The sequence below is a fragment of the Diplotaxodon limnothrissa genome, linkage group LG20, assembly GCF_057381915.1.
Source record: "Diplotaxodon limnothrissa isolate DT_005_m linkage group LG20, D_limnothrissa_male_GT1.1, whole genome shotgun sequence".
In the NCBI taxonomy this organism is placed as follows: Eukaryota; Metazoa; Chordata; class Actinopteri; order Cichliformes; family Cichlidae; genus Diplotaxodon; species Diplotaxodon limnothrissa.
The window spans coordinates 36,167,776-36,180,959 of record NC_140615.1 but is presented as its reverse complement, the minus strand read 5'-3'; the positions used below and the strand labels follow the sequence as shown (position 1 = coordinate 36,180,959).

At 41.8% G+C, this 13,184-nt stretch overlaps 1 protein-coding gene across 1 annotated transcript in view; it reads left to right on the top strand.

Moving 5' to 3' along the window:
- Positions 1 to 13,184, top strand: part of plxna3 (plexin A3) — a 135,761-nt gene that overhangs the window by 82,985 nt on the left and 39,592 nt on the right. The window contains exons 8-12 of the mRNA XM_085345340.1: positions 2,964 to 3,064; positions 8,050 to 8,173; positions 8,379 to 8,535; positions 8,964 to 9,063; positions 9,179 to 9,293. Of these exons, the coding sequence (XP_085201466.1) occupies positions 2,964 to 3,064; positions 8,050 to 8,173; positions 8,379 to 8,535; positions 8,964 to 9,063; positions 9,179 to 9,293 (597 nt within the window). The remainder of the gene's footprint in view (positions 1 to 2,963; positions 3,065 to 8,049; positions 8,174 to 8,378; positions 8,536 to 8,963; positions 9,064 to 9,178; positions 9,294 to 13,184) is intronic.

Below are 13,184 nucleotides of genomic sequence, written 5' to 3'. Positions count from 1 at the left end.
GCCGCTGTGCCGAGAATTAAATAAACATAAACACGAGTAAACACATCTAGAGGAAGATGAATTGCTGGTGTTATTAGCATTCTTACAGCAACCATCCTGCATACATCCCACCTTATGTTCAGTGATACGGAGAAATGCAGTTTTCCAGAGGATGTTTTTTTGGAAAGAAATTCATCTCTGAATTAAAGATCTTTGTAAGAGTTAAATCAGCAGATTCCCAGCAAAACTCCTGACTTTATTCTTTTTGATTAAATAAAATAAGAAAACACACACACACACGCGCACACACTCTCAGCGACTGTGTTTCCATGGACATGAGTATCTTTCATGAGCTTTTTCCTGTTTTGATCATATCATGAAAATGAGGTTTACTTGAACAGGACCTAGTCTGCTCATTTCCAGCACATTTTTATTCTTGATGTCTCCTAGAGTAGCTTTGCATGATTCATGATAATCCATGATCTCGTGCCTTGGCTTGCCATAACCTCACAAAATCTTCTTGTTTTTAATCAACACATTTCAAAGTAAAACCTTTTACTCTGTTTGAAGTTTGCATTTTCACAGTCCAACTGCCACTCCTGAGCAGGTAGGCTGGTGGTGGGCTTAATGTCATTTTTTATCATTTTCATTCAAACCCAACTCATCTCTGACAACTGTGCTGTGCTTTAATTGTCACTTTAGGCACTGAGTGTCTGCCTTAAAGCTGTTTTTCTTTGTTTACTGCAACACATTACTGGGGTTCTCCACCAGTTAGGTGGGTGGTGTTCCGGTCCAAGTGCCTTTGGGCAAGACACTCAAGATGCCCAAAAAAAGTCCCAGTAAAAACAGAAACAACAACAGTTAGAAGTAGAACATGAGAATGACATAAATGTCCTCCTCACATTTGTCTGTTGCTCTTGCCTCACCAATCGACCCATTGCTGTTTGGTTTTTCTTCTTTTTAAGAAGTAGATGTATTCATACTGTGAGACACTTACTATAACTATACATATAAATATGGGGCGGTGATAATAAATGACCCCACAGGAGCTTGAAAGTTACACATGAGGTACTCTGGGTCAGCATATCCAGTACTTCTAGCGTCACTGTTTGTGACCACTGAGTGCTGTTTGTTCAGATTCCTGTGATGATACCAAACAAAGTGTTCACAGTTCTGAATTTAATAATCTGACATTCTTGCGACTGTCAGTCTGGAAGACTTGCTTAACTTTTAAATCAGCAGATTTCCAGTGGAGGTTTAGCGCCGGGTCCTTCAACAGACAAAGGAAACAAAGAACTCTCTACCACTGAAACCTTAAATGGATTTGACTTTGGCTGACCTGTTGGAAAACCGATGTCTTGTGACCCACAACTTGTTTACTTTACCATTTACCAAGTTCAACGTTGCATTATAGCATATAACTAGTTTATTACAGGTTCATATGCTGCTTGTGAACACGTAAAATAAGGATAAAAATAAGTGTTCCGGGAGTTTCTTCTCATCAGTTGGATTTCATTTGCGTCAGCATGATTTGAACTCCACATATCAGTGAATAAACAATGTGCACGGGGCTGTATGAGAATGGGAACCACGGCGTCAGCAGCTTTTAGATGAAGTCCGACGGAAACAGCAGCGTCTCTTTAAGAGCAACCTGATAATGGGGTCAGAGAGGAGACAGGACCGTCTGTGCGAGACAATGAATGTATTCATGTGTGAACGTCTGAATGAGACCAACAGAGTTATCACTGTGTTTACTGTCTCCCTGCTGCAATGGCTTCTGGGTAAAAGATACGACACACACATGCTTGTATTTACGTCTTTGTGAGGACCCGAACTGACCGTCTCTGTCTTCACTTTCTCAAACATCCATTGTTTTCCATCTTAAACTGAGATGGCGAGCAGCTCAGTTATGTTCACTTGTGTTTCATGTGCTTTCAGAGGCATTAAGTGATTCAAGGCATCACTGGTGATCTAACCAAATGTTTTTTTGGGGAAAAAAAAGTTTTTCTAGGAAAAAGAAAATTTAGCCAATTTTTTTTCAGCTGCCTAAAAACCTGATATACAGTTTGAGACCAAATCACACAGGAAATAAAATTGTTGAACATTCAAGCCTCAAAAACACATGAACAAAAAAAAACCCACCTTCAGAAAACGTCCCCACTTAACAGAAATCTAATCTAAAGACAAGGAAGCAACTTCTAAGAACAGCGTGATGACGTAATTGTCCCTCGTTACACATTTAAGATAAGAACTTGAAAAAGGTCCCCACTTTAAAAGAAAGTCTCTTCACTTTTTGAATTGTTCACACTTTTTGTAGTAGTGTCCCCATTCTGCAAAAATGTCCTTATAGTCTTCAGATATAATAAATTTACATCCATGTATGCCCATTTTTCAAAAAGCTTCCTTCTCTCAAAAAACTGCCACAAATTTTTCCCCAGATTCATAATAATGTCCCACATTTGCCAACAATGAGTCCACACTTGGCTTGCCTCAAAATGTCCAGTAAAGTACAGTAAAGTCCAATTTTTGGTCCCCACATAGATATAAATACACGCTCACACACAGAGAGTTCACAAAGTCAAGAGAGTGTGCTGCTTTCTCTGGCTGTTAATATTAGCAGAAACCCACTAAACCACAATGAGATAATACCCGTCACACTCACTCACACACTCACACACACAAATGTGTGATGTAGGAACAGTTTCAGTAATGTCTCATGTTGCAGTCATACAATCACCTAAATCAATATCAAATCGGTTTTTACACATTGACGTCAGTAACAAACAGTCAGCAGAAGGTTCAGAAACATTTTCTGACGCTGAAATCAAAAATACTTGAGTGCAAACCTGCCTTAATCGAACAGTTTAGCAAATTCATATCAAATACCAACCCAGTTTTCATTCTCAGGTACCTGCCCATGTTTCTGCTTTAAACACGACTGCTGGTGGACTTGGTCACATGTCTGGTGTGAATGTTTGTTTCAGGTGAGCAGACTGCCGGTGGAGAGCTGTGAGCAGTACAGCAGCTGCTCAGACTGTCTGGGATCAGGAGACCCTCACTGTGGATGGTGTGTCCTCTTCAACAAGTAAGGAACGAACTGCTCCTGCTCTTCTTCTGCTAAAACAAAATAACAGCTTCGTCTCTCATTTTAAAATGCACCCAGTAACAGTCTGTGCACTGGTAAAAGCACTGAGAGAAGTAAATAGCATTGATTGTCTCCTTCCAAGCACCTATGAAGGGGTGAGACTTAAATAATGCAGGAAGTGAACAATCAGTTCTTGAAATTGGTGTGTTGGATGCAGAAAAAATGGCTGTGTGAGGATCAGAGCTACTTTGCCGAGGGTTAAATTGTGATGCTTAGATGGCAGGCCTTTAACGCAGTCCGTGGGGTGCAGTAGTTAGTACCTACAAAAGAGGTCCAAAGAAAGAGAACCAGTGAACCATTGACAAGGTCACGGTGGCTGAAAGCTCATTACGTTACTGTAATGTGAACCGTTTAGTGCTTGGTCTGATGAAAGGTGTCGGAACATACAATGCTTCACAGCTTGCTGCATCTGGAGTTGCATACCTGCAGAACGGTCTCTTGAGTAGCCGTCATGACCCCGTGCCTACGGCCTAAAGCGGCTACAGCCGATTGTCCGGTCTCATGAATCACAGTTTCTTTGAGATTCTGTGCACAGCCAGGTGTGTGCTCCGTCTCCTGCTTTCCTCTTTTACACCCACCCCAGCATCTGGTTGCAGCAGATGTTGGAGATCTTTCTGTTTTAATTTTTTTCCTCCCAACGTTTGCCAACTAAAGTTGGCAAACTATGAGATGTTCATTGTTGTGAAAAGTGAAGACAGCAGAGGAATGTGATGCTCAGTTTAATGTTATGCTATGAAACATTGCTTCCTGGCATCCATATAGATGTGTTTTCGACATGTATGACCCAAGGGCCAACTGAGAAATTAAGCTAATGCCAAAGTGTCGAAAACTTGAAGTGGCTGCATGAGGCTGTCTCCAAAAGTGAGTCAATCTGCGTTTAGTCCCGCTGCAACAGCATTAACAAGCACATTTAGAGCCTGGTACAAAATACAGTTTAGGACTTTGTGTAGAGTTTATGTTTTTTCCACTCATTCACCTGGATAACTGACAGACAGGTGACCAACACAAACAGCTGAAGGCCAGTGCTAGACCTCATCCACGACTGTAAGTCACAAAAATAGAGCTCTTCACTGTATGTTAGATCATTTTTAAAGGCCTAAGTGGCTGATACGATGGTACAGACAATCAAAGACGTTGGTGCTTTAGTTTTTGTGAATGAACTTTAAGTAATTGTTTTAATCTCTTGTTTAGCACTAAGGGTCAGATTTACTAACACACCAAACCGGTGCAAACTGGGTTTTGGTCTGAAAAACGTTTGCATTGTACTTTTCACTTTTCAAGTCAATAACTGTTTTTCCTTTTATCTTATGGTGTGATCTCCCAATCTTCAGCAGCTGTATTTAGTAATATATTTAGTAGTATCTAAGTGACATGATGCACCCACCACTCTACAGATATCTCAGAAATTATTTGGTGAACATGGCAGAGTTTTAGGTGGTCTTAGCCAAAACATCTATGAGATGTGGTGTAAAAACAATCCACAGAGATGCTTTTGCTACTTCCAGGACTCAAAGCATGTAAGATCTTAGTGTCTGATACCACAGGACACCTTCAGATGTCTGTGAAGTCAGTCTTTTGAATGGTAGGAAATTATTTTCAGTGCCATTAATGAGACCAGCACAGGTTTTAATGTTGTGGCTGATGAGGTCAAATGAAGATCTTGACTCTTTAGACATTTTAAGTTATTTTATTAAAGCAAGCAAAAGAAAAAAAAATGCTATTTTTAAAATTATTTGCTCTACAAAATCCTTGGAATATCTCAATTTCTTTGGGTCCAAAAACCTTCAAACATTAATTTTGCATCCAAACTCAAAAGCAGCAGTTTTTTTCTTTTGTGACGCCAGCGTCCGCAAACATTTTATGCTGTTTTGTTCTATTTGCTCTAAAAGAATTGAAACTATTAATTGATTTTTTTTGGTAACTGATTAAGTTAAAGCAAATGGCAGTGAATCAACTACAGTAACCACTTCCTCTGCAATACATAAGAATACAGAGAAAGTGTGTGTGTGTGTGTGTGTGTGTGTGTGTGTGTGTGTGTGTGTGTGTGTGTGTGTGCGCACGCTCCCATGAGGCGTCATTAATACTTCTATAAATGGTTCACACAGTCTCCCTCATCACGATGTTTGATGTTCAGCATCCAAGCAGGTGGAGGAAGTTCCTCATTGGATTGTCATCAGTTAGCTCCCCCTTCAAAGTAAAAGCCTCTGACTGGCAGTGAACTACAGAGAACAAAACACAGCTTGTTTTTATGCTGAAGCTTCTAGATATGTTGCAGCAGGACATCTTTGTGCGTAAACCCATCTCCCAGTGTGACATGAAGACATGTCGCCCTCACTTTTATAGTTTTAAGTTTCTTTCTAAAATCTCTGACTGTTCAGACAAGAGAAGGTCTGAGTGGATAAAAAAAATATCTGAGCAACTTTAATAAGCTAGCTCAATGGGAAGTCTCCTTTTTGAACCTTTTTTACCCCGAGTTTTGCCTCCAAGGCCAGGTACAGGCTCCACTACTTTAAAGAGTGATGTCTGGTGTCTGGTTCGCAGTGTGAAAGGAAAAGAGCAGAAAAGCAAACTGTGACTTATTCAGTTCATCAAACGGATGATTTTAACTGTAAATGTACAATCTTTGTGGTCCTCTCTGCTTTTCATCTCCTCTCCTCCTCACGCTCCCTCACTCATTCTGTCCATCTGTTGTTAATTAGAAGTAAACAGATCATTACTGCAGGCTGCTGTCTATGCTGTGTGGCGCTGCATATGTTGGAGCTGCTGCTCTCTGCAGACACCAAGCTTCACCTCCGACTGTTTCCTGCTCCAACTCCACCTGAAATCCCACGACACCAGTGTCACTCACCACTCACTTTAATTTTATTAGTGAAATTCAACAAATAGAAAAGATGTTTTTTAGTTTGACAGATCCTGTTGTCCACCAGTGTATTCCTCTGTCACCTGATTTTAGGTTAATAGTCACAACCCTTTTAAAAATATAGAGAGTGAACTAAATGTAATAATAATAAATTAACAACAAAGAGAAATAAAAATAAAAATAAATGTCATAAAGAAGTTTATATCTAAAAATGTGATATAAAAAAATTAGAAGAGTTAAAGTAAATAATCATTGTATGAAATTTAAATAAGTTTTAAAATTGTGCGTTTAAAGACAAAGTAAAATGTTTTTAGAATCATGAAGTTTTATTTATAAATTACATCACATTTACACACAAAAGATGTTAAAGTGCTAAAAGATTAAAGATTAATTAATTTAATAAAGTATTTAATTTAATTTAATTTAATTTAAGTAGTCAATTTAATAAAGTACCCCTGGACTGGCAGACCGGGGTGGTGGTCCCCATCTTTAAGAAAGGGGCCGGAGGGTGTGTTCCAACTACAGGGGGATCACACTCCTCAGCCTCCCTGGGAAAGTCTATGCCAGGGTGCTGGAGAAGAGAGTTCGTCCGCTAGTCGAACCTCTGATACAGGAGGAACAATGCGGTTTTCATCCTGGTCGTGGAACACTGGACCAGCTCTTTATCCTCTCGAGGATACTCGAGGGTGCATGGGAGTTTGCCCAACCAGTCTACATGTGTTTTGTGGACTTGGAGAAGGCATTCGACCGTGTCCCTCAGGGGTCCTGTGGGGAGTGCTCCGGGAGTACGGGGTGTTTGGCCCATTGCTACGGGCCATTCGGTCCTTATACAACCGTTGCAAGAGCTTGGTCCGCATAGCCGGCAATAAGTCGGACTCGTTCTGTTGTGGTTCTGTGGTCCTGTTGCCTTCATCAGGTGAGGGCCTCCAGCTTGCCTTGGAATGGTTGGCAGCCGAGTGTGAAGCAGCGGGAATGAGAATCAGCACCTCCAAATCTGTGGCCATGGTTCTCAGCCGGAAAAGGGTGGAGTGCCCACTCCGGGTCAGGGACGAGACCCTGCCCCAAGTGGAGGAGTTTAAGTATCTCGGGGTCTTGTTCACGAGTGATGGGAGAAGGGAGCCGGAGATCGACAGACGGATTGGTGCAGCTGCTGCAGTGATGCGGACGCTGTCTGTTGTGGTGAAGAGAGAGCTGAGTGTAAAAGCGAAGCTCTCAATTTACCGGTTGATCTACGTCCCTACCTTCAACTATGGTCACGAGCTGTGGGTAGTGACCGAAAGAACGAGATCGCGGATACAAGCGGCGGAAATGGGTTTCCTCCGAAGGGTGGCTGGCCTCTCCCTTAGAGATAGGGTGAGAAGTTCAGCCATCTGGGAGGGGCTCAGAGTAGAGCCGCTGCTGCGCCACATCGAAAGGAGCCAGCTGAGGTGGTTCGGGCATCTGACAAGGATGCTTCCTGGGCGCTGTTTTCTGGTCATGTCCCTCCGGGAGGAGGCCCCGGGGCAGACCCAGGACACGCTGGAGAGATTATATCTCTCGGCTGGCCTGGGAACGCCTTAGGGTTCCCCCGGATAAGCTGGAGGAGGTCGCTGGGGAGAGGGAGGTCTGGGCTTCTCTGCTTCGGCTGCTGCCCCCGCGACGACCCGACCCCAGATAAAGCGGAAGAAAATGGATGGATGGATAATTTAATAAAGGAAGTTATGAGCTACTAATGTGAATTTTATAAAGTAACTGACAGACAATAAGTTAGCACAATCAAAATGATTTACATGATCCTCAAAAACACACATTTGCAAACTGGACTTGATCTGAAAGGGCGAATGAGAAGAAAGTATATTTAAAGAATTAAGATCTGAAGATGATTGCTGATGGAAAGCTGCAAAAAAGCGAACCGCTGTAAGGTCCAGTCTGAGGTTCAGAGATACGCTTGTGTCAGTCAACAGCACTAAATAATGTACATGTTTAGTAGATGTTAACCTCAAAAAGCTGATTTGCGTTTCATCACTCGTCCAAGTGGCTTCTTCCGTCAATGTTAATCCCTTGGTTACTTTTCACTCTCCTGCAGGTGTTCCAGACAGGAAGCATGTGACAAGTGGGAGGAGCCTCAGCACTTTAATACACAACTGGACCAGTGCGTCAACATCTCTGTTTCCCCGAGCAGCATGTCAGTCACCTCCCCGGCAATGCAGGTATGAACCATTATTTTCTTAATTACATAAAATACTCTCTGTCAGAATTCCCATTACAATCTGCTGATTTTCCCTGAAAGTCAGTGGATTTATTCTTTAGTCCAGCTGTTTGAACTCCTGTTCATGCAACAGCTGTGAATAGAAACCTTTCTGAAGTGTAAATAAGAACTTTACTTTTAGTGATCGAGTGTCTGTTGGTGTCCAGTTAACCATTCAGGTGCAGAACGTCCCTGCGCTGTCTGGTGGGGTTACCTGTGTGTTTGAGGACCTGAGTAATGCCCCCGGAGAGGTGCGGGCCAAAGGTCAGGTGATGTGTATGTCACCATCACTGAGGGACCTTCCAGCACAGACACACTCCTTTGGTAAGAAACACACACAAATTCATGCTTCAGTGAATTCAGAGGACATCACCTTTCCTTACTGTCCTGTCGTGTTCTGGAAATTTGACCTTTAACTTGACCCTCACTTTAACCTAACCCTACTTTTCTCTTAACCTTACCTTAATCTAACATCAGCCTAACCCTAAAATTCAGTAGTTTGCCTTTTGGGGACCCAAAAGGTCCCCATTCTGAGATTGTGCTAATGCAAGTCCCCAAACAGCAGAAAAACAAGTATACACACACCCGCTTATTCTGAACTTGTTTCTTTTGCCTTCTCGTTTTTCTCGGTTATCACATTTAATGTGCGATTCTAATGTTTTGTAATCATGTCAGCTTCAGTGTAACGCGCCATTATATTGATCACTATGAACTAAGTATTAAGAAGGATGTTATTATGCTGTTAATTTCAGGAGCGAAACGAGTGGTGCAGCTCAGCCTTCGCTCCACAGAGACTGGACACCAGTTCATCACCACAAACCTCATCTACTACAACTGCTCTGTGCTCAACTCGTAAGCCTTAAACACCTCTAACCTAATTATCTCATGTGTCTCTTCGGTAATGAACTCATAAATTCTTGCTGGTTGTGCTCGACCACTCAGAACTTTTCTCTCTTTCCTCTCTCAGGTGCACTTCCTGTGTCAGCAGTGAGTTTCCGTGTCATTGGTGTAAATATCGTCACATCTGCACCAACAACCTGCAGGACTGCTCCTTCCAGGAGGGACGAGTCAGCAACATGGAGGTAACACACACACAGACCTGTTTTCATCACTTAACTGGACTTATAACCAAGCGCTCACACAAAAATGTGATTCATCATATGGGACTTTATGTCCCTCGAAGGAAGGTGAAGGAACATCTTTGGGTCCCCACAATGCTTCACATAGCTGCCTGGCATGTTTCGACACTAACATAAGGCAGAGAGGATGATAAGTAGACGTAATATTACTGTGATTATTAGAACAGAAAAGGTCCAGGTTTCTAAAGACCTTTTTGTGTGCTAAATACCAAGACAAGGATCAATGACACAAGCCTACTGTGCCCAGATCTGAACAATCACAAGGAGATTGGATGGTTGGCCTGAGTCGTTTACATGTTGAAAATTAAATAAAATGAACATAAATAATCTACAACAATGTACAAAGACAAGCAACAGCAAATAAATAAAAACCTGCTTCTGAATGGCTATGAACAGATGGAAAGCTGTCATAAAGAGACCCAAATTAAATACAATGAAGCGCGAAAGCCCTACAAACAATCTGGCATGAATACAAAGAGACATAAAACAACTGTAAGAAGACACAAAACAACATATAACTATGAGCAAGTCACAACAAACTCAAACTTCAGTTCTGCTGTCAGTATGGCTTCTCTGTAGGAGGAAGTGAGGCCGTCGTCTCAAAAGTCATCAAAGATGCTTATCGATGTGTAAGACGAGACCTCTTTTCCAACCTGTTCATAATTGAACACATCATACAGGCGTCGGACTCCAGGCCTCGAGGGCCGGTGTCCTGCAGGTTTTAGATGTGTCCTTGATCCAACACAGCTGATTTAAATGGCTGAATGACCTCCTCAACATGTCTTGAAGTTCTCCAGAAGCTGGTGATGAACTAATCATTTGATTCAGCTGTGCTGACCCAGGGTGAGATCTAAAACCTGCAGGACACCGGCCCTCGAGGCCTGGAGTTTGAGTAATAGGCAAATTTCTAGAATTTTCCATCCCAAACCTCTAAAACTTTATTTATACTTTTGTGTTAACCTTATGTAAGACTTCATGTTTATGCTAGTAGCCGACACGATTGCCACCAGTTACTCCAGTGCAGGACTGTTCTGAGATTTTTCAAAAACATGTTGGCAGTGGCAGTTTTTGCTCTTCAGGATGACTTTACTGTTCGATTAGAAGTGCACATAGAAGTGGGCTGGGTCAGTACAATATATATACAGTAGTAGGTGCACTTGAGGTTTAGAGTATGGAATAATGTGCGGTGTAAGGTTTCAGATGGGTTTCCAGTTACGACATACTTACAGTGTGGACTATTGCAGAGCTATAAGTCCTCTATAAGCATAACCTCTGCTGCTTCAAATGGACGTTCCCTTTATCTTATGGTGATCCTAATGGTTAACTCGAACTCTAACCACTCAATTTCTGTGCCTAACTCTCACTGTGTAGAGTTTCAGGCCATGTGTTGGTTTTTGTTTTTTTGATTGACCCATTTGCCTTTAATTCACGAGGCCAAGACACAACATGGAAGACGTCCATCTCCCCCAAGTCCCAAGGAACCACAAGAACCACTTGTCAAAGTTAATATACGTTTCATTGATCAAGAGATGGGGAAAAAAGCAGGATTTGAACCTGCCGCCCATGGTGAGCCAAGGCCAAACTGCAAACAAATGTATCACAACCAAGATAACCAAAAAAAACACATCCTTCATAACAGGATCTGTTCTTCTTCAACTGGACCTCAAATCTCGGGTTCCTGTTTTCTCGTTAGCCTCTGGCTCCATCATTGCATTTGAAGACACTGGACCTAAATAAAGGTAATTAGTGAGATATTTCCACTTGCCTAGCTCTCAGGTGGGCACCGGTGACCGGGTGGATGTGAGGAGGTTAATAGCACAACAGCAATGATTAATTGTGACCATTTTGTGACCTTAATTAACAGTAAAAATAAAACCATCCCAGTGGAAGTCGTTGTTTCATGCTGGCCACCCTCACGGCAGGTGTCTTTTTTTCTTTTAGAGGAAGAACGTTATCCTCACTGAAGTCTTCTCTCTGCTAGACGTGAAACACGAAACACATGAAACCCACAATAGTGTTTCTTGTCTGAGTCGCGGACTCTCGCTCGCTGCTGTCAGACTCTTCTCTCTGACTCATTTTCTCTGACACTTTCCCACTCTGTCTTTCAGAGCTCGTCGTCTGTGACGGCTCTAATTCTTGGCTCTCTGACGGATTTTGCCAGAGGTGCAGTGCTGCCAGAGTTCACTGGAACGAGGATCTGCCTCATTTTTTCATAGAAAATTGGTTAATTAGACTGGGTGCCTTTTCTTTAAAAAAAAGTGTGTCCATTTAGCTGAACAAATTATCACTAAATAGCAGGAAAAACACAATCCACCTTTATATTTTGTGTCAGGCAAGAAAATCTTGATAACAATTTGATCTCGCAAAGTTGCCAAGAGTTTAAAAGGTGCTGTTAGTCCTTTTCCTCGTTTAGTCTGCACATTAAAATAATTTAAAAAAAACTAAAGTAAGCTACTTATTGGTTAAGTAGGCTAAAGATGAAAGGCCTTTTTTGATCAGCTGAAACAGTAACAGTTAATTAGACTTGAGTTGTTTTAATCTTTTGAGCTACGAAGAAAGGAGAATCAGAGAAACATGCACTGATGGAGAGTAGCGGGATGGGAGGGGCATGTAGCGGCTGATGAAGCTGGTCAGACAGGCTTGAAGGACAGATGATCGATTCATGAAGTCGGTCTAATATTAGATCATTTGGTCGGTTATAGTTGACTGACGCTTGTAAACCTGCCGCTGTAGGACGGATGACTCCATAACCTTCAAAATGAGTTATAGCTCAAACTCACACGAGCTGGTGCATTTTTGTTGAGCTTCATTGCTTAAACAAATAACACAGCACCTCTGAATTTCCCATCTGTTCTTTCAGTGAACCAAAAAAGAGGTTTTCTCACACCTAGTCATCTTCAAATGTTAATAGATATATTCCTCTAGTATCTATTAGTCTTCAGCCATTTCTTCATTAATTTATAGTTCGGTGTACTGGGTATTTATAGAGACCTGTTAGCTGACAGTGTGTCTAAATCAGACAGTTTCTTCTACAGGATGGAGCAGTGATGGAGGTCAGAGCTGCTCCCTCTGTCATTACATGGTTCAGTAAACAACAGTAAAGCTTCAGGTCAACAGTGAAGGGTGGAAGCGCACACACACACATACACACACACCATGTTTAAGTCTGTCCTTGCTGATGCATTCAAGGACTCTGTGACTGATGGGATTTAAGAGTCAGCTCCTGAGAGGTGTTTTCAGTCAGACGAGCTAAGCCCGAATGTTGTTTAAACTCGGATGTTTCTCCATTTTCTGATCTAAGTGCTGAAGTTTTTCAAGCATGTGAGGCATGTGGAAAAGTCAACAAAACCAGGAAGCAGCACAACGTTCATACTGCATGCTTTCTCTATCGTCTTGTTTTCTCAGCTTTTTTTAAGAACACATTTTTATTGAGCCAGAAGAAACACAAGACGTGTTCACAAAATAATGAACTTGCAGAAACTGGACAAAACAGTTCAAAGAAAAAGTATCTCAGAAAACAAAAACTGCTGCAGATATCAGTTAAAGGGATTTGACCCAATTAGTCAACGCGTGAAATTAAACGGAGAATGTTTTTGATTTAAAAACAAAAACCAACAACATATTTGGATTTTCTCTACAGTCACAGTGTCATCTGCATGAGTCAGACACCTGCTTCAAAGAAACACAACTTAGTCGTAACATCAACAACTCCATAGTTTAAGGTCTTGTTAAATATAACAGGAAGTTTATTTTACACATTATACGTGTGCAGAAGCAACATAAAGCAGGGATATGCTTTAGGTTTCCCAACCACTGTGCCACGGCACGCTGTTC